General features: G+C 47.4%; 2 protein-coding genes across 2 annotated transcripts in view; one reads left to right on the top strand and one right to left on the bottom strand.

The window, feature by feature from the left end:
* cfap77 (cilia and flagella associated protein 77) overlaps positions 1 to 21,077 on the top strand; it is a 46,989-nt gene that overhangs the window by 3,213 nt on the left and 22,699 nt on the right. The gene's annotated exons all lie outside the window — the stretch shown is intronic.
* Positions 5,622 to 19,347, bottom strand: qsox2 (quiescin Q6 sulfhydryl oxidase 2). Its single transcript, XM_026188165.2, has 12 exons — positions 18,966 to 19,347; positions 10,859 to 10,959; positions 10,707 to 10,755; positions 10,442 to 10,547; positions 10,278 to 10,368; positions 9,511 to 9,656; positions 9,280 to 9,435; positions 9,076 to 9,205; positions 8,691 to 8,813; positions 8,327 to 8,477; positions 7,252 to 7,440; positions 5,622 to 7,073 (listed from the first exon to the last, which is right to left on the bottom strand). The coding sequence occupies exons 1-12, from the start codon at positions 19,204 to 19,206 to the stop codon at positions 6,592 to 6,594; spliced, it is 1,965 nt and encodes a 654-aa protein (XP_026043950.2). The 5' UTR covers positions 19,207 to 19,347; the 3' UTR covers positions 5,622 to 6,591.

The raw sequence follows: 21,077 nt of genomic DNA, 5'->3' as shown, positions 1-21,077 counted from the left end.
AGGTATATTGAGTGTTTGTTTTAGTTTTGTGATTTTGAATGGTTTAATAAAACCGATATTTTATTGGGTAATATTTTAATTTGTTGTTGTTTGTGTTTTTCAGCTGTGCTGTCTCTGCTGTCCTTTTTTTCGTTCTTTTGATTGATTTGTAATTTTGTTTTGGTTAGTTCGTCCAGCCGTTAAGGCGGTTACTGATTGGAAGTGAGTTGTGTAAGGGCGGACTAACCTCCCTTTTTGTTATTTGTTTATTTGTTTGTGCCACTTCCCTTTATATCCCAGATTGCAGGTCATGCATAGCGCTGATTCCCAGCTGTACTGAAACCCGAGGTGTTTGCAGTGCGTGCCACGATTGCAGTGTCGCTAAACGGCGTGTGACGGTTTGCAGTGTTGTGTTATTTTTTGCACCGTTTGTGTGGTAAGTGTCATGTGCAGCTTGGATATCAGCAGGATGTGTTGTAAGTCCTGTCTGGAAATAACTGGGAATTTGAATGTTTAATTAATGTAATAAATAAATTATCAATTTATTTCCTTGTCCCTTTTACTCCTACCTTGTCCTCGGTTACACTCAGGATATTTCAGCCCATTTCCACTGGAAATGCCTTTTGGTTCAACTTTCAGCAAGGAATTTGCATTTGCACAGTTAAATTTTTATGTAGCTTTAATGCACATAAAAAACAGCTGCTTGTTTAAGTGAAAATAAATGCATGGGGGGTTTTTTTGCGCTAGTAAAGTTGTGGAGTTGTATTTTGTCTCGCATCAATTAAATCGTCAGTTATATTGTCATCGCAAATTTTCAAATATATATCGTGATAAATATTTTTGGCCATATCGCCCTGCTCTAGTCAGTAGCACGAGCTGAGGATCGGGACTTTTTCAGAGCAGGCTAATGACTGACCTCGAGCTGTGGATGGACCATCTCAGCTGAAGTTTGCTCTGTGTTCAGCGTCGTCTTCCTGTCATGTGATGGTGTTGTCTTCGCCTTCCAAGACCTTTAAGAAGAACTTTGCTGAGAACAGTGTAACCCTCGTCCTCCAAAGAGCTGTGAATGTTTTAGTCTGATCACAGATCTGTAGCCACCAGGCAGCACATCGTTATCTGTCAGCTAGACAGATAACAGATCACATGCTTTTATGTGATGTCGGCCCACCCTTTGCAGCTGTAACCTATTCGGCTGTTTTGGGAAGTCTTTCCACAGGTTTAGGAGTGTTTATGGGAACTTCTGATCAGGAACATATTTGTGAGGTCACACTGATGTTGGACGAACAGTCCTGCCCCACAGTCTCTGATTTACCCCAAAGGTGTTCTGTGGGGCTGAGGTCAGGACTCTGTGCAGGCCGGTCAAGTTTTTCCACACCAAACTGGCTCATCCATGTCTTTATGGACCTGCTTTGTGCACTGGTGTGCAGCTGAGTTAGAACAGGAAGCTCCATCCCCAAACTGGCCACACAAAGTTGGGAATATGAAACTGTCCAAAATGTCTTGAGCATGAAGAGTTCCCCCCTAACTGGAGCCCTCACACCATAACCCCCCCTCCACCAAACTTTACACTTGGGACAGTGCAGTCAGACAAGTGCCGTTGTCCTGGCAACAGCCAAACCCAAACTCCAGAAGGAGAAGTGTGATTCGTCACTCCAGAGAACACATCCTTTGTTACCAGCAGCCGGTTTGGACCGTCAGCTGGTCATCTACTGTTCTCATCACAAAGGGTCTCACTGTCAGTGGCTTCTATCTCCTCCTTTGGCCAGCTGACTCCTCAGGACTTGCCTGACCCTCTGCAGGTACTTGGTGGTTGCAGCTTTCCCAGCAGCCTCATCATAGTTCCCATTTGCCTGTGGGATTCCCAGGTACTTGTAACTGTCCTCTATGTCTGCAATGTTGCCTCCTGGTAGTTCGATCCCCTACGTTCTGACTACCTTCCCTCTCTTTGTTATCATCCGACTACATTTCTCCAGTCCAAATGACATTCCGATGTCATTGCTGTATAGCCTGGTAGTGTGGATCAGTAAGTCAGCTTGATGTCATCCACGTACAGGAGGTGGCAGACACCTGTTCCACTCCTTAGTTGGGATCCATAGCCAGTCTTGTCAATTATCTCACTGAGGGGGTTCAGGCCTATGCAGAACAGCAGTGGGGACAGAGCATCTCCTTGGTAGATCCCGCACTTGATGGTGACTTGCGCTATGGGCTTGGAGTTGGCCTCTAGTGTTGTACGCCACATCCCCATTGAGTTCCTGATGAAGGCTCTCAGGGTCCTGTTGATCTTGTACAATTCTAGGCATTCCAGTATCCAGCTGTGGGGCATTGAGTCATAGGCCTTCTTGTAATCAATCCAGGCAGTGCACAGGTTGGTCAGTCTGGTCTTGCAGTCTCGGCTGACTGCTGCTAGTACTTCCCAGTTTAGTTTCATGTTATTTTGTATCGCTGTTATCTCTTGTCATCTTTTGTCAGCAATAAAGCTGTATTTTGAGTTCAGTCCTGTTTCCCCGTGAGTTTGCGTTTGGGTCCTATTTCCTGCCTGCCACACAGCCAGTCCATGACATGACAGGAGCTTCCAGGTGGTGCTGAGGCAGGTTATTGGTCGGTAGTTGGAGGGGACCGGTCCCTTCTGGGGGTCCTTGAGGATCAGGACTGTCCGGCCTTCGGTTAGCCATTCTGGGTGTCTCTCATCAACCAGCAGCTGGTTCATTTGTGCTGCCAGACTCTCGTGGTGTGCAATCAGCTTCTTCAGCCAGTAGGCGTGAACCATGTCGGGGCCTGGTGCTGTCCAGCTCTTCATATTGGAGAGTCTTTCTTGGATGTCTGCCACTGTGATGGTTACTGGACCCTGTTCAGGGAGGTTGCTGTGGTCTGCCCTCAGATCCACTAGCCACTGAGCATTGTTATTGTTCCGTCTGTAATGATAAGCAGCTGTTGCTGTGAGTTAACATAGTTTCATGCCATACCACAAGGTGGCACTATCTGTAAAGAACACGGGCATGAGCGCTAAGAGGTGAGGGGTGGTTGTTGTTTTTCCGGCTAACCAAGCATGGTTAATAAAGTATGTCGCAGATCACAAAAGGACTCTTTCTTCATAAATAAGGAGACAAACAAAACAGCGTCCTTCTCCCATATGCTCTTCCAGTACTGCTCAGCCTTGGTGGTGCTGTTCTCATATTGTTCCCTTGCCACTGAGAGTACACCTTGGCTGGTTCTGTGGAGAGCAGCTGGTTCATTGTCCTGCCTTTGATCTCTCTGGTGTACCTCTTCAAGCGGCTGGCCAAGGCTGTGAGTCGCTGCTTGGCAGTGTCCAAGGCCTCGGGTATGGACACCTTCTTCATCGCACCTTTCTGCAGATCTGCAGTCGGCTAACCTCCCTCTGTGCTACCTTGATCTTGGCCTCTAGTCTCCTTCTCCATGGTGGGTACTGCTCCTTGTAGCTGTTCATTTTGTAGCCCAGCATCTCACTGATGACTGCTGGCAGGTGTAGTTGTAGGTGTAGTTCAGCTGGTGTTGCAGCATTGGTTTCTACTTCATAGCAGGCTTGAGCCTTTGTGGTTCCCGGGTTATTCCTGAATATCCTAACCACTTTCCTCTGAGGGGGACAGTTTGGATGTTTTTCCCAGACTTCGGGAAAGGGTAACAGATCTGAATAACTTGAACTTGTGTACAATTGTTTAAGCTGATCTTGAATCTGCAGATATTAGAAACCGTCATTGACTTCTTTGGACTTTCACTTTGATCAATCCAATAAGTGCATTTCAACAAATCCATTTTATGCTGCAGTCAGTCATTAGGAGAGACAGCGCATCATGTTCAAAGACATTTTTGAACCTTCAGAATTACTTATTAAAATTTAACTTGTTAAAGGTGGCTGTAAATTTTAGTCTGTGTGTATATTTAACACTGTGTGGAATAGAGAACAATCAAAAACACTCAGATTAGTTTATGTTTATCGGGTCAGGAGTTTGAATTAATTTGCCAGCTTTTCCAATTTAAACGTTATACAGGCTGGGCCATTTATATGGATACACCGTAATAACATGGGAATGGTTGGTGATATTAAAGTCCTGTTTGTGTATATGTGAGGGGGCAAACTCCTCAAGATGGGCGGTGACCATGGTGGCCATTTAGAAGTCGGCCATCTTGGATACAACTTTTGTTTTTTCAATAGGAAGAGGGCCATGTGACACATCAAACTTATTGGTAATGTCACAAGAAAAACAATGGTGTGCTTGGTTTCAATATAACTTTATTCCTTCATGAGTTATTTACAAGTTTCTCTTTGTTCACAGCCATTGACATGTCGAAGAGGTTAACACGTGAGGAGCGAAATCGTGTTGATATCTGGTGAACGCAGTAACCGGGTCATTGGAGCAGATTTCAATGCAAGACACCCTACGAGACCACCCATCTCCATGCTACAGTCAGCAAACTGCTTGCTAAGTTTGGTGAAACTGGTTCAGTGTTGGATTTGCCAAAATGTGGACGCAAGAAAACTGTCACTGATGAAGAAACATCAGTGGCTGTCCCAGCTTCATTCAGCAAGAGCCCACAGCGTAGCACTCGCCGCATGTCACTGGAGAGTGGCATTAGTCGAACATCCCTTCGGTGGATATTAGCTACTCACAAATGGCACCCTTACAAACTCCAGCTACTGGAGCATCTCAGCGAGGATGACCCAGATCGGCGCACAGAATTTGCAGAATGGGCAAAACAAAAACTGGAACAGGATCCTCAGTTCATGCAGAAGATTTTGTTCAGTGATGAGGCAAACTTTTATGTGAATGGTGAAGTTAACAAACAAAACCAGCGCTATTGGTCTGACACTGACCCACATTGGATGGATCCCTCCAAGACTGTTGGCACAACAAAAATGATGGTTTGGTGTGGTATATGGGGCACAACGATAGTGGGTCCATTCTTCATCAATGGAAACCTCAAGGCTGCTGGATATTTGAAATTGCTACAGGATGATGTGTTTCCCTCTGAAGCTGGCACGTTCCCTCAGTTTTTCCAGCAAGATGGTGCACCACCACATTATGGGTGCAGGTCCAAGCATTCCTAGATGAACAGTTTCCTGGAAAGGGGATTGGTCGTCGTGGGCCAGTTGAATGGCCCCCAAGGTCTCCCGATCTGACCCCCTTAGACTTTTATCTTTGGGGTCATCTGAAGGCAATTGTCTATGGTGTGAAGATACGAGATGTGCAGCACCTGAAACTACGGATACTGGATGGCTGTGCTGGCATTTCTCCTGCGGTGTTGCTATCAGTGTGTGAAGAGTGGGAGAAGAGGGTTGCATTGACAATCCAACACAATGGGCAGCACATTGAACACATTTTATAAGTGGTCAGAAACTTGTAAATAACTCATGAAAGAATAAAGTTACGTTGAAACCAAGCACACCATTGTTTTTCTTGTGACATTACCAATAAGTTTGATGTGTCACATGGCCCTCTTCCTATTGAAAAAAACAAAAGTTGCATCCCTGGCCCATCCTGTAGTTCTTTTTTCCCTGTAAAATTTGAACACATCAAAAATGAATTGCTTATTATGCTTATTGAAGGACTTCATAAAGTCACGACTCCCTGACAAACGGAAACAACGGTTTAATACATTTCTGGGTAAAAACGACCCTCTGCAGGTTTCAGCAGTTTGATTTTATTTGAAGAAAATAATCTGGAACATAAAGACAAACATTTATACAACCGGTAAACACGGCTTTCACATGTGCTTCGTCATTTTGGTTGTTTAGTAGAAAACCAACTCACTCTGGGCCTTTGGGGTTCGAATTCTTTACAGGAAATAAACTAAAGTGATAAACATGGTTCATATTTGAATCACTTCACAAAAAGAAACTTCAAAACTACAATCAGTCATCAGTTTATCAGGACGGGTTTCCCTCCTATCACAAACACAGACATACAACAGCACACGCACGGAGTGGGCGGGGCCTGAGAGGACAGGTGTGTCTTCTGTTAGCAGGTTAAAGGTTTGGCACAAAGTGAACTCACTTTGATACTGTCACGTCCAGGCTGTTAAGGGTCTACCCTTAGGTCCTCCTGTGGGATTCTGGGAAATGAACCCAGCCCACAGCAGCTTGTCCAGGTCTCAGACACCTGGTCAGAGGGTCCAGAGGAGTTTGACAGGTAAAAATAAATACATTCAGACCTGAGAGTCCAGACGGGTGTCCACATACGAGTGAGTAAATCCAAAACCAGGGCTGGTTGTGGCCTGGTTCAGGGCTGACTGCGGTTCAGGGTTTAGAGGTTTTTATCTCGGCTCCGTCGGGACGGACTCCTCGGCTCTGGTCCAGTCGTGGCTTCACTCGACCCCAGAAGGACCAGAGTCTGTCACATGTTTATTTAAGATAATTCTCAGGGTCAGTTACACGGTTGTGGGTCTTCGTCCTCGGCCACAGAGCTTGTTCTTCATTGCTCGTGTTCCCAGCGAGAGGAAGCGTTCAGCTTCGCCTCCACAGACAAACATCACTTTGTTTGTGCCGCTCACATTTGGTCTAAACTCCTGCCATCTGATCAGGCGCCGATCAGTCTATGAGAAAAAGCCCTGAACCAGAACCAGCTCTGGTCCTGGCTCCACCCGGGCCGGTCCGGGTCAGACGTGGAGGCGGGAGGAGCGGAGCTTCCACCTCCTGGATCGCACTTTAAAGAAGAAGAAGAGGAGCATGAGGAAGAGGCAGGAGCACACGTACAGCACCACACACAGACTCATGTCCACACTGTTAAAGCCTAGAAGCCAGACTCCGCCCCCTCCTCCAGCCACACCCACCACCTCCCTCCTCTCCTCCCCCTTCACAGCCTGGCGTCCTGGACGAGGAGTCTGGGTGGAGGACTTCTTCTCCGAGTCGCTCCTCACGCCTCCTTCGTGCTCCTTGGGAACTGGAGGAGCAGGAAGTCGAGGGGGGGTCACGGAGTACTCGGGGGACAGGTTTGAGGCGGCGTAGTGTTGTCGTAGAAAGCGGAGGACGTTGTCCTGGTTCCAGACGTGGACGCCGTTTTTCTCCTCGTGGCAGGAAGCGCAGAGGGAGGGGCTTGGCCATGGAGCTTTAGGGAAGAGGGGGTCGTCGCTCAGAGAGCCTGGAAGGGCGGGGGGAAAAGAGGAGGGTCAACAAGGTTCGGATGACAGCGATCATCAATAAATCTGATCAATAATTCTGATGCTCAGCAAGCTTCCTGTGTGTATAAAGACTGCGCGCGTGCGAATGTCCGAGTGTGCACGCGCCTGTCTGTGCGCGCGCCTGTGTGTGCGTGTTACCTGCCAGCCTCATGTTGACCCGGTTGTGTTGCTGCCACAGCCAGAGGATCTGCTGCTCTCTGTTCTGTACGTTGTCCATGCCGACCGCTGCCGCCTGCTCGAAGTGCCGGCCGCACTCCCGGCAGCCAAAGAAGGTTCGGATGTAGCGGCGCATCATCTGCAGCACCGGCGCCGCCTCAGCCTCCAGACCTGTGTCACAGAGGCAGGTCCGTTTAGAGTCACTGGTGGGTTTTATTGCTCTGCTCGTGCACAGCGGCTGTTTTCAGGGAGCGCTGCAGACGAGCAGAGCTCTGATCCCTGAACACTGAAAGGGAAACGTTCTGGAATTTTCCTTTGAGTTACAACAACAACTGAATGAAGTGGAAAACAAAACTGAGCTCAGCTGTGGGGCGATCACACTGTTGGACTGGCACCAAACATCAGACACACACACACACACACACACACACACACACACACACAGAGACACACAGACACACACACACACACACACAGAGACACACACACAGAGACACACACACACAGAGACAGAGACACACACAGAGACACACACACACACACACACACACACACACACACAGAGACAGAGACACAGAGACAGAGACACACACAGAGACACACACACACACACACACACACACACACACAGAGACACAGAGACACACACAGAGACACACACACACACACAGAGACAGAGACACACACAGAGACACACACACACACAGAGACAGAGACACACACACACACAGAGAGACACACACACACACACACAGAGAGACACACACACACACACACAGAGACACAGAGACACACACACACACACACAGAGACACAGAGACACACACACACAGAGACACAGAGACACACACACACACACAGAGACAGAGACACACACAGAGACACACACAGAGACAGAGACACACACACACACACAGAGAGACACACACACACACACACACACACACAGAGACACAGAGACAGATACACAGAGACACACAGACAGAGACACAGAGACACACACACACACACACACACACACACACACACACACACACACACACACACACACACACACCTGTGTTGTCCAGTGCGGTGGGGTTGGCATCATGTTGAACAGTCAGAACATGGAACAGGGTCCAGAGGGAACACGGGTAGCCTCGAAGCCCCGCCCTACTCCCCTGGCAACCCACCCAACGAAGCTCCGCCCCTAGGAACACACCTGAGATCTACACAGGAAGCGGGAAGTCAGCATCTGTGTGTGTGTCGGCTGTAATACTGTACCAAAGTAAAGTGTTAGTGTAATCAGATTACATTCTGTAACAGCAGTGTGACAAGTTACTTTCTCCAGTGAGTAACTACATAAGGCTCTGTATGACTGATGTGTAATCTATTACTCGTTTCCTGAGTATCGACCGCAGCACTGGCGTTCAGCGTCTCACCCTCATCTTGTTATCCACCAGGTCCAGGACGGCCTGGTACGGGATTCGCTGCAGCGGCATGCTGAGCAGCCAATCAGAAAGCGTCTCCATTAACTTCACCACAGAGCCGCCACCTGGATACAGCTACAAACACAGAGAGGCGTCAGTTTGTGCTTAAATGAACGAGACGGTGACAGCAGCTGTGGCGGGTTTGTGAGCTCAGAGGGACGCTGAATCCCATACAGGATGAACACGATGGCAGGTCTCCATGTCAACACTTTCATTGATCATGCGTGAGAATCACGCCATCTTGGAGGAGGAGCTAAAACAGCTTGTTTCAGGCACAGGCTGCACTGAGTATTATGAACTGTGAGTTATGCAAAGCTGCTCTGCTTGCCGTGGTTACCTTTGCCACTAAAGTCACCAAGTCCTTGAAGATCTTTAGCTCCTCCCCTTCCAGTGTATTATGGGTAGCCAGCTCGACCCTCAGCAGGTAGTGGAGCGCTGTCTCCAAGTCGGCCGTGTACACCTTAGACCTGCAGAGACGTACAGGTCACCTGATCTGAGGTCCGAGTCATTCTACCTGACCCGATCAGAGCGAGTCTCTTACCTGTCAAAGTCCCTCCATGGTTCTGTGTTCTGTTTGCCCGGCAGCGCCCCCACCTGGCTCGCACCGGAACTGCTGGTGCTGCTCGACTTTAAACGGCGCTGGACTCCAGGTAACGTCCTCAGCAAGGAGGAGAAGAAGAAACGCAGCGGCTTCTCGCTGCAGAAGGAGGTGTCAGTCAGAAAATCGAACATCGGTTACTCCCCCTGTTACTGTCCAAGGGTTCAACTTTACCTGTGCAGGTGTGCATGTGTCCCATTGGGATGAAGCAGGTAGATGGCAGGGAAGGCAGTGAGCTTCAGAGCGTCCACCAGGGGGCGATCAGAGCTCAGAGCTCTCTTCACCTGCACACCCAAATACTGCAGCAGGTCCAGGATCACCTGGAGACACACAGGTTTGTACAGGTGAGGACACCAACCAACACCTGCTGCACCCGTACGGAACACAGACTGTATATTAAAGATGGCCATAACTACCATGATGTCACTGTTGGGGTGGGCATTTGTACCACCTCCATCTTTATAACCTGGATGTAACTAGCCCCGCCCTGAATGCTCCCCTGCTTCCTGTTCCTCTGACTCTAACGGGACCATCATCTCCAACATAAACGTCATGTTTATTCTGTCACAGCTGAAACTGCTGATGAGAACTCAAACTCATCAGCAGCAAGTTTCCAGGTGAGCTCATTGCAGAGTGTCGCCCCCTGCTGGACATCAGAGAGACATGAGGCTGAAGCGCTCCTTCAGACAGATGCACTGATGTACAGACGGGCAAAGTGTGCTGTAGGAAAGCAGGATAGGAAGTCCTCAGCAGGTTGGTGGTGACTGAACTTTCAAAATAAGAGCACAGACTGTATTGTAAACGTATATAGACGGAAGCTACACTGAGTTTTCTAAATCGACGCGCTCGTCTCCGTGTGTTGCAGGTTTATCGGACAGCGCTTCCTGTTCCCGTTCTGATCTGTGACTTTGACCGAGTCTCCTCTTTCCTGTTCTGGTTACCTCTCGCCCCACGTACGAGTCCGGTTCCTCCACCAGGATGGCCGTGTAGTGATCTGACCTTTGACCCAGCAGAGGTAGCAGTTGAGCAGCGCTGCAGACGAACATAAAGAGCGAGGTTAGCAGTGGCACAGACTCCGACCCGGTCCAGGTTTAGGTCCAGGTACCTGTAGGGCTCTAAAGGAGGGCAGTGCTTGGGCCGGTCCAGATTAGTGTGGTTCTGCAGGACGTTCACCATCAGCTGACGGACAGACGGGATCGACCGGTCTGCACCTGCACACACAGTCATCGTTTTTAACAACATAAACAAAAATACATGTCTTTATTTAAAAGGTCGACTCTTGTGTTTGTTTTTAATCGAGTCCTAAGGAAGGAAGGAAGGAAGGAAGGAAGGAAGGAAGGAAGTGAGCGGGACGTTCAGGTGAGTCTCACCTCTGTAGGTCGTCCCTCGCTCCGATGGTGGACTGTGGGCCCAGAAGAACTGAGGATAGAAAAATGAGGTGGTTATTACCCATCAGCCCCTGCGGGGGGCGACACTAACCGGCAGCAGTGTAAACACCTGCAGCAGGTACATGCTGACGTACCTTGAAGGTGGGGTAGAACTTGATGCTGTAGTCCTTACAGACGTCAAAGTTTTCCTCCTGAGCGCAGTCCAACACACCCACGCTGATGGCATCCTGCCAGTCTGACACACACACACACACACACACACACACACACACACACACACACACACACACCTTCTTTAACCTGCTGACAGGTGCCATCCAGTTTGGAGGTGGACGAGCTCGTTATGTGTGGAGTCGTCGTGAGTTACGATTCATCAGAAGTGCACTCGCTTACTTTCTAATAGCAGTAACGAGCGTGCGCCTATGACTCGCCATTCATCCCTTTTCACCCCGCGGACGCCTGCACGACGGTTAGACAGACCGACGGCGGGAGAAACACAGGCTGAATGCAGACCGAGGTCCAGGTGTGTTTCAGCCACAGGTGTGTCGTTCAGGCCAAAGTTCAAACAGGTGCCAGAAACATCGATTTCCTCTGGTTTTCATTCTTCTACTTTGTCTCTTTGATGGTAACGCAGAGAGAGCGTGCAGTTACCCCCTGCAGCCTGCAGAGGGCGGCAGCAGTCACCATTTACCTCTGCAGGTTTAAAAGGAAGCGTGTGTGTCACTGTGTGTGTGTTAGTCAGGGCGTGTTTCGGGACTGGTTGTTTTGTCGGTTGCACACGGTTTGAGACTGTGTGAGCGTTGCTGAGTCCTGAAGCAGGCTGCAGCCCCGTGCTGCAGCCCCGTGCTGCACAGGTATCAGGTACTTCTATTTAAAGCAGCTCCCTTCACCAGTTTATCCACAGCACTGTGCAAAAGTCCTGAGCCGCCCCTCATGTCTTTATATTCCAGAGGAAAATTTGAAATATGTGCAGCGCTTTCTGGAAATGTGCAAACACAAATGTCTGTGACTGGACATGACTCTTCACGCTGCTCATGTGCTGTAGAAAGTCCAGTTTCATTGCATTTTTTAGGACACACTGCAAAGCATGCTGGGAAACGATTCTGGTTATTAGCAGTCCAAAAATCTTGGGCAGTGATTACTCAAGACTTAAAAAACGACAACAGTGTGTCTCCTGCAAAATATAAAGAGATGTGGGGCGGCTCAGGACTTTTGCACAGTGCTGTAGATGAAGGGTGACACTTGGATTAAAATGTGACGCCTGTTGCACTCAGTGACGCTGGGCTGACTTTAACTGGCTTCAAATCCAAAACCTGTGTTACAACGACCGCTTCCAATACTTATTATTGCTAATGGAACTGAAACTTTCATGTAGTCTTCCTCAGAACAACATGTTTGTGCACACGTGCAGTGATCCGGCCTCGCTGGGAGGTCGGGTTGTTTCATCAGAAACTGGTTAAACTCTCATAAAAAAACTTTCTCAAATCTCCTCGCTGCCTCTGTGGCAGGGAGGGGCTGTGACACAGGGGACGCAACAGGAAGAGGAAGTGAGGAAACCTCATGAGTGTTAGACAGAAGCTGCTGCAGAGCCCACATACTCCTCTGACAAAGGTCCAGAACACCAGAGAAGAAGTCTGAAGACCTCCAAGTGTTCAGGAGGGCTGAGCAACCCCAGGCCTCCCCCAGAACAGAGAGCCTCGTATGGCTTTACTGGCGTTGGGTGACGAAAACATCCACAAAATTCACTTTACATCCAGATCACAGAGGACAGGAGCGCTTTAAACGTTGTTATGATCCAATGTTGTCAGTGTTTTGTGTTAGGCGTGACTGTTATGTGTTTCCTGTTTTACTTTGAAGGTCTGTCTTATCTCAGTGTGTTCAGTTTACGCTTCCTTGTCTCGTCAGTTCTGATTCGCCCCAGCTGTGTTTCCCTCCTGTTGTCCATTCCCTGATTGCTCCCTCTATGTATTTAAGCCCTGTGTTTCAGTTTGTCGTGATCGCCCCTGTGTTGTAAATAGATGTAAATAGTTGTCGATACTGTTTTTACTCGGTAGCTGTAGGGGTGAGAAGCCATTTTTCTTTGGGAACCTTTTCTCCTGTTTTTGGTTAGGGAGGCAGGTAAGACACCTGTAAATTATGTTTGGGGTTTTCTGTGAAGGTAAGCCAGCTGCATTTCATTTCTAGAGTTTTTGTTTGTTTTGGCCATGCTCACCCTGATGCCTGCTACCTTTTGGGACTCAATAAACTGACTGGCTGTTGTGAAATCTGTGGTAGCTGTTTTTTGTTGGTTCGTCCTCCTTAAGAGCAGGGAGTGGGGGGGCATTTTTCCTTATTTTTATTTTCCTTATGTCGCACGCCGGTTTTCCCTGGGCTGGGGTGTAACAACGTACAGGTGAGAGGTTTAGGAAAAACAGTCTGCAGGGAAAGACGACGCAGGTGACGGTCAGAGGGAGGGTCCTCACGTGGACAGGTATACAAACATGTGAATGGAAACTGTGTGTGTTCGATCTGGTGGGAAAAGATTAGGAGCCGCAGGTGCTTCAGTACAAACACCATCGGGTCCTCAAGCTCCGGAGGCCCAGGAGGGACACGTCTGCATTGGTGACTCCAGTAACAAACATCAGTGTTTACCTTCATCCACCTTCTGGGCCCTGTTTCAGGAAGCCGGTTTAGTGCAAACTCTGAGTAAGTATACAGTGGGGCAAAAGAGTATTTAGTCAGCCACCGATTGTGCAAGTTCCCCCACCTAAAATGATGTCAGAGGTCAGTAATTTGCACCAGAGGTACACTTCAACTGTGAGAGACAGAATGTGAAAAAAAAATCCATGAATCCACATGGTAGGATTTGTAAAGAATTTATTGGTAAATCAGGGTGGAAAATAAGTATTTGGTCAATAACAAAAATACAACTCAATACTTTGTAACATAACCTTTGTTGGCAATAACAGAGGTCAAACGTTTACTATAGGTCTTTACCAGGTTTGCACACACAGTAGCTGGTATTTTGGCCCATTCCTCCATGCAGATCTTCTCGAGAGCAGTGATGTTTTGGGGCTGTCGCCGAGCAACACGGACTTTCAACTCCCGCCACAGATTTTCTATGGGGTTGAGGTCTGGAGACTGGCTAGGCCACTCCAGGACTTTCAAATGCTTCTTACGGAGCCACTCCTTTGTTGCCCGGGCGGTGTGTTTTGGATCATGTTGGAAGACCCAGCCTCGTTTCATCTTCAAAGTTCTCACTGATGGAAGGAGGTTTTGGCTCAAAATCTCACGATACATGGTCCCATTCATTCTGTCCTTAACACGGATCAGTCGTCCTGTCCCCTTGGCAGAAAAACAGCCCCATAGCATGATGTTTCCACCCCCATGCTTCACAGTAGGTATGGTGTTCTTGGGATGCAACTCAGTATTCTTCTTCCTCCAAACACGACGAGTTGAGTTTATACCAAAAAGTTCTACTTTGGTTTCATCTGACCACATGACATTCTCCCAATCCTCTGCTGTATCATCCATGTGCTCTCTGGCAAACTTCAGACGGGCCTGGACATGCACTGGCTTCAGCAGCGGAACACGTCTGGCACTGCGGGATTTGATTCCCTGCCGTTGTAGTGTGTTACTGATGGTGACCTTTGTTACTTTGGTCCCAGCTCTCTGCAGGTCATTCACCAGGTCCCCCCGTGTGGTTCTGGGATCTTTGCTCACCGTTCTCATGATCATTTTGACCCCACGGGATGAGATCTTGCGTGGAGCCCCAGATGGAGGGAGATTATCAGTGGTCTTGTATGTCTTCCATTTTCTGATGATTGCTCCCACAGTTGATTTTTTCACACCAAGCTGCTTGCTTATTGTAGATTCACTCTTCCCAGTCTGGTGCAGGTCTACAATACTTTTCCTGGTGTCCTTCGAAAGCTCTTTGGTCTTGGCCATGGCGGAGTTTGGAGTCTGACTGTTTGAGGCTGTGGACAGGTGTCTTTTATACAGATGATGAGTTCAAACAGGTGCCATTCATACAGGTAACGAGTGGGGGACAGAAAAGCTTCTTACAGAAGACGTTACAGGTCTGTGAGAGCCAGAGATTTTCCTTGTTTGAGGTGACCAAATACTTATTTTCCACCCTGATTTACGAATAAATTCTTTACAAATCCTACCATGTGAATTCATGGATTTTTTTTCACATTCTGTCTCTCACAGTTGAAGTGTACCTCTGGTGCAAATTACTGACCTCTGTCATCATTTTAGGTGGGGGAACTTGCACAATCGGTGGCTGACTAAATACTTTTTTGCCCCACTGTACCCTGAGTTAACGAAAACTCTGGGTTTTCGGTTTCACAAAGCGAGTTTAGATTAATTCTGAGTGAGTTACTATGACGACACACTCCGTGAAGCTAACCTGCCCCCTAGCAGGTTTACTTCAACTAACCCTGACTGTCTCCGCCTCTTTGTCGGAAACCTGACTGTAGGAAGTGTCAGACATGGCGTGCTCCTTCCTTGAAGAGCCAGTAGATGTTGAAGCCCAAATTCTCCGCAGAGCTCTCCGCCGGGAGAGAGTGATCAGAGCGCGTTTGGACATTTTATCATTTCCTGATGATTTTCTGTGTGAACGTTACCGTTTCTCAGCACAATCTATAATTTATTTGAATAACATCCTCAGGCCATATATTGCTCATGTGACACATCGCGGACATGCTCTCAGTTCATTACATATTATTTGTATTGCACTTCGGTTTTTTGCAAACGGGAGCTTTCTGTATAATATTGGTGACGCTGAGCACGTTTCCAAGGCTACCGTCTGTCGGGCAGTCAGGAATGTTACAGTTGCACTGAAACGTCTCCTGTACTCGTTTGTGGTGTTCCCCGGTCATAGACCCACAAGATTTATCAAAGAGGGATGCCACAAAATTGCAGGTATCAGGATGAACAAAACTTAATTTATGATGTGGTGATACTTGAACTACTACTTAAATTTTACATTTATTTTCAGGGTTCCCAGGCGTGATTGGCTGTATAGATGGTACTCACATTCCAATCATTGCTCCTTCAGTAAATGAAGGAGACTATGTGAACAGGAAGTCTTTCCACAGCATTAATGTACAGGTACATAGTTCCCTGTAGCATGTCAAACTAACAAATTATTTCATTATAGTAATGGATGCTAATTTGTGTTCTCTGCACTGTGAAGATCATATGTGATGCTGCCAACATTATCACAAATGTGGAAGCCAAGTGGCCAGGCTCTGTGAGTGGTGGTGGTGGAGGACCCCCACCTGTTTTTCTGTTGGCTATAACGGGTCACATTTGAGCATACAGAGTAAGCAAATATGTACTTGTAATGTGCTCAGATAATTTCAATAAGTGCTTACAGAAAGAAAATTAATGTAGCCTCTAACTGCAATTGGTTTACATCGGACAAACAGACCAAGCACTATGGCTCATAATACAATTACACCTCACCTGTTTGGACTATATTTTTATATTTCATTTTTACTTGCTGCCAGGAACGTTTGGGGCCTGTTGGGTTGCACCTGCGCTCACATCACATCACAAAATAAAATGTATGAAATAAAAAATAAAATATAATATAATAACGTGTTAAATGGGTGGAAATCCCTCGATCAATGTTTAAATTAACACTCACGCATTGACTCTGTCGGCTATGTTTTGCCATGCATGCTCACTTTCTTTTGCAGCTGAGGCTGTGTTACTTTTTTTCCGCATAATTTGCATGTTATCGGCATATGCTGCCATCAGAATTTCGGCCTCAAGCGCTGTAAAATACATTGACCACGCCTTCTTTCCCTCCGTCTCCATGGTGACTCGCTTAATCTGTGCTCCACTAATCAAGGGTCCGTTTTTCGTACCTCGCTAAGTAAGTTAGCCGGATTTGATTGTTGACGATTTCGCGTGATCTTGGATCGTTCGGTTCTCCGAAGCTCATCCGGGACTTGCTGTCATAGCAACAGATCCGTAAGCGTAAACCTGCTCGGGAGCAGGCTTACTTTATGTAAACAGGATTAGATCGCGGCCACGCAGGTATGTCCGCTTCATTTATACGAAAGCAACAGCGATATTCCACCACTGTTTCACCATAAATAAATAACATCAATGTAACTAAAGATAATGCAGCACCTGATCCTTTTATTGATGTCACACAGATACATACAGGTCATTCCCTAAAAAAGGGAAATGTACTATTAACATTCTATTACATGTATGTGATTATTACAGATGTAATTCATATTTTAGAGTAGTAATAGTAAATTACTTCATGTAATCAAGATGAGAGACCACGGCTATAAAAGCGAAGGTGGATTTGGGAAGCCTGTCGCAGCCATGTCCTGTCCGTATACGCGACCAACCCATTGCGGAAGGTGCAAGATTGATAAGGAGAGTTTTCAGAATCCAGCGTATATTGCGGGATAGACAGGATCCTTTAGCTCAGCGCGACAGTGTGCTCATAGAGAGATATCGATTTTCCCGTGAGGGTATTATTCACTTAACCAACTTGTTGACGAGGGGGTGCAGGACCACCACCTGTCTTTTTTTGCTCCGCCCTTTTCTTGGTTGCTGTTATAAACAAACAAACAGATTATTTCAGGGTCTCTTTCCAAGAGACGACAAGCAACATAAGTGATAAATATTACCATTCTATAGAATATTCTTATATTTCACTTTTACTTGTTCCCATGTTCTAGTGGGTCCTGTCGTGGCTCTAATGTGAAAGAGGATATAATATAATATAATATAATATAATATAATATAATATAATATAATATAATATAATAAATTTACCCTACCGCCTACTGGTGTTGGCCAGAGGGGCCGATGGCGCGATATGGCAGCCTGGCTTCTGTCAGTCTGCCCCAGGGCAGCTGTGGCTACACCTGTAGCTGCCTCCACCAGTGTGTGAATGTGAGAGTGACTGAATAGTGGCATTGTAAAGCACTTTGGGTGCCTTGAAAAGCGCTATATAAATCCACTCCATTATTATTATTATTATTAAATTACTTACGAGTTTAATTTGTCAGCAACTTTCTGCCAGCCCTCTCTCCTTGCTTTTGCAGCCTTTGCAGTGTTCCCTTGCGTTCTGATTAAACTGTGAAACTCCTGAAATCCCTCAATCAAGAGTTCTTGCTCTGCTGCCGAAAAATACCGAGCGCGCCTTCGACATTTTCGCCGACCAATCAGAGGGTTGCCGATCAATGTTTCTACTATCGATGCGTAGCCCCTGTTAAGCCACCCAGTGATCTCACATTACTTCATCCAGCTGTACTGATCGTCAACAACAGGTGTGTTCGGGGAACCGGGATAGCGAGCTCAGAGTTAGCGCGATGATTTGATCTTGGATGTTTCATTTGATCTTGGATGTAGTAAGCGAGGTACGAAGAACGGGCCCCTGGGCTTTATGTATCCTCGTGCGCGCGCTTAACTTGGGGTTAAAGCAACTCCGCGTTGACTGAACTAATTGTTATCAGCCTTTCTGAAACAGAATATTCCGAGTTGGACAGTTCGGGGTTACTCAACCCTGAGTATCGTTTTTCACTCTGAGTTTTCTAAACCGGCTTCCTGAAAAAGGGCCCTGCTCTGGTGTGGCCCTCACTGGCTTCCAATCAGTGCAGCCAATCGCTGATCAATAACCAAACACATCATAACACAAATCAAGAGTCTCAAATACTGATCAGTATCTCTGCAGTCATTTCAGCTTTTAGCTGTGACCTTTGAACTGACAGCCTTTAAAGCCCTTAAACCTTTGTTACCAAGTCTGTTCCACTCAGCAGGGACACACCTGAGTCCCTCGCACTGTTGGCTACCTGCCGTTAGCACCTGACGCTGTGTCCCCAGCTGCCCTCATCGTTAGCACACCTTCATCCCGGGATGTCGCTTCCTTCGGTCTGTAGTTTGAACGATTTACCTGTCCCAGCACGTCCACACACGGAGTCTCCCTGCCATTCAGAACCCCATTGAAATAAACGCTACATTTAAGTTTCTCTGAACAACCGAAAACGTTTACAAGAGCGAGCTAGCAGCAGGAAAATGAGCTAAAAATAAACAACTGATAAGTTTATTGTTAATTGTTTTAACGCCGAATCGGTACAGAGATCTGACGTCATCGGAAAGCACTCAGACTATGCTTAAAATTTGGTCCTATTTTCACCGATTAACGGACACGATGTAAACAGCATATTTTTGAATAGAGTCTGGTTTGACCCGAACGCACGGGGAACAGTATCTTCGCAGCAGTACCTTTCACGTCCTGGGCCAGAGCCTTCCATGTGCTGGAGTACTGGATGCAGTGTCCACACCAGGACGAGAAGAACTGGATGAGCCAGGCCGAGGACGAGTTAGTGACGGCGGACTTCAGGCTGTCGCTGCTCAGGATCACCAGCGGGTCCTCCTCCGTGTAGAGCCGGCCTGCGCCTCCCAGGGAGCCGGGCACCAGGCAGAAGACCGTCGCCGCCGCTCCCAGCCAGAGCATCGCCGCCATCCGAGAACCAATACACCGCGAACAGGGAGTCAGAGAACCGCAGAGTCCGAGCCGGAAACCAGCCTCAACAGCCGGGGAGACATGAGAGGAGAGGCCCGCTGAACGTACGAAGCTCGGAGAGCAGCCGACAGAGGCCTCACTCCGAGCCTATACCGGGACACCGGCGCACGCGCAGTCTATGTGGGTCTCCGTTTGAGTGGGACAGTGTCCGTGACGCTGTGATGTAGTGGCTCGTGTTGCTTTAATAGACTATCTCCGACGAGCGTGCGCTGCGAGCCGGTCTGACGCGTTATCCCTCTGCTGCGTTCAAGAGTGCTCGGAAAAGTTAGACTTCATTGATGAGAGCCGTGCATTAATACTCAAGTACGCATGTTCGTACTCGCGTGCTTGTCCGTTCCAGTCGGTACTTCGTTCACACGGGAGTGCGGACCTCCTCTACAGCTGGAACTGCATTTAATTTAACCGTGATTAATATTTGCAATGAAAATGACACGTGATAGAATAATTACATGAACTAAACCATTTCTTTAAGAAAAAAAATGTAATTTCAATTTAAGCACAAATTCCCTTTTGCACTGCCAGTCAAGGTTGGGACACACCTTCTCATTTCAACTTTTGCTACTTTGTACATTATAGATACAAACTGAAGACATCAAATATATTTAGATATATGGCATTATGCAGCAAAGAAAAAAAATGAGAGATAACTCTAAATATGTTTTATGTTTTAGATTCCACCCTTTGCTTTGTTGACAGCGCTGCAAACCCTCGTTCTTCTTTTAGTGAGTTTCATGATGTAGTCACCTGACATGGTTTCACCTCACAGGTGTGCCTTTCACACGGGTTCAATGGTGAAATTTCTTCCCTTCTTAATGGGGTTGGGACCATCAGCTGTGTTGTCAGAGGTCAGGTTGGTACACATCTGATAGCCCTATTAATAAAACTTGAGTTGGTCCTGCGGGGCAGCAGGTGATGGAGGCGGAGACATTCATGAGGCTCCCACAGGTTGATGACAGATATCAGACTGTAAGAGAAAGCAGCGCTTGATTTATAATGCAGGAAAAAACAAAGGCATCTATTCTTCTTGTTCCAAGCTTCAGCTCGCTGTTTCACTCCTGCTTTAATCTGGTTTCTGTTGGAGTTTCCAATTCCCTACAGCCTGTGAAAGCAGCGTGGCTCTCTGCCGCCCCCTGCAGGCCGAGCAGCAGAACAACCGGAGGTCCTGAAGGTGTACTTGGTTGGATTGGCAGGCAAAGATCAGCTCTGCTGAATGTTAAAATGAGCGTGCGTACTGTCACAGCTGTTCAGAGGTGTGCCGATGGAAGTTGAGCCATGGCGCTCACCAACACGTTAGTGATGACGCCGCTTCAGACTCGCAGGCAAACCAAGCTCTGCCCTCCGCTTTTTCACCACTGCTGGTCTGCAGGGTGAAATATTCATGTTTGTAGTTTTGATCATTTCTGATCTGTGACCCCTCACTGAAACAAGCTTCATCAGTATCTGACCAGTGGGGCACTGGGGGAGCCTGGGCTGCAGACTGGAGGACCCGGCCTTTGAACCCTCAAACTCTGAAACAATCAAAACAAACAAAAGTACTACAAATACTGCTATAAATATTACTACCAGTACTACAAAATAACCGGGGGACGGTTTGTGGTCAGTGTCATGATAGGTATGAATAGTTACTGATTCAGATGTAGTTCATGTGGAAGCCCGGTACTCAGATACTCAGATACTATGACGTACAGCTTCCAGTAACACAATCCGTCGATGCTTCCAAAAGTGGCTTCGGTGCTGTCTTACTACAAGATGACCATCCAGCTGCTTACCCATCCACTCACTGACGAACTGAGCAGCGTTACGCACAAAGA

The sequence above is a fragment of the Astatotilapia calliptera genome, chromosome 12 (assembly GCF_964374335.1).
Source record: "Astatotilapia calliptera chromosome 12, fAstCal68.1, whole genome shotgun sequence".
NCBI lineage: Eukaryota > Metazoa > Chordata > Actinopteri > Cichliformes > Cichlidae > Astatotilapia > Astatotilapia calliptera.
The sequence above is the reverse complement of the archived record's forward strand: the minus strand, read 5'-3'. Positions and strand labels throughout refer to the sequence as shown.

Bases quoted from the DNA above. Each gene is read 5' to 3' on its own strand.
- qsox2 (XM_026188165.2), bottom strand. From the start codon at position 19,206: ATGGCGGCGATGCTCTGGCTGGGAGCGGCGGCGACGGTCTTCTGCCTG. The intron at 9,657-10,277 runs GTAACCAGAACA...GTGTGTCTCCAG, and splicing joins ACTCGTACGTGGGGCGAGAG to GTGATCCTGGACCTGCTGCA. The intron at 9,436-9,510 runs GTAAAGTTGAAC...CTCCTTCTGCAG, and splicing joins ACACATGCACACCTGCACAG to CGAGAAGCCGCTGCGTTTCT.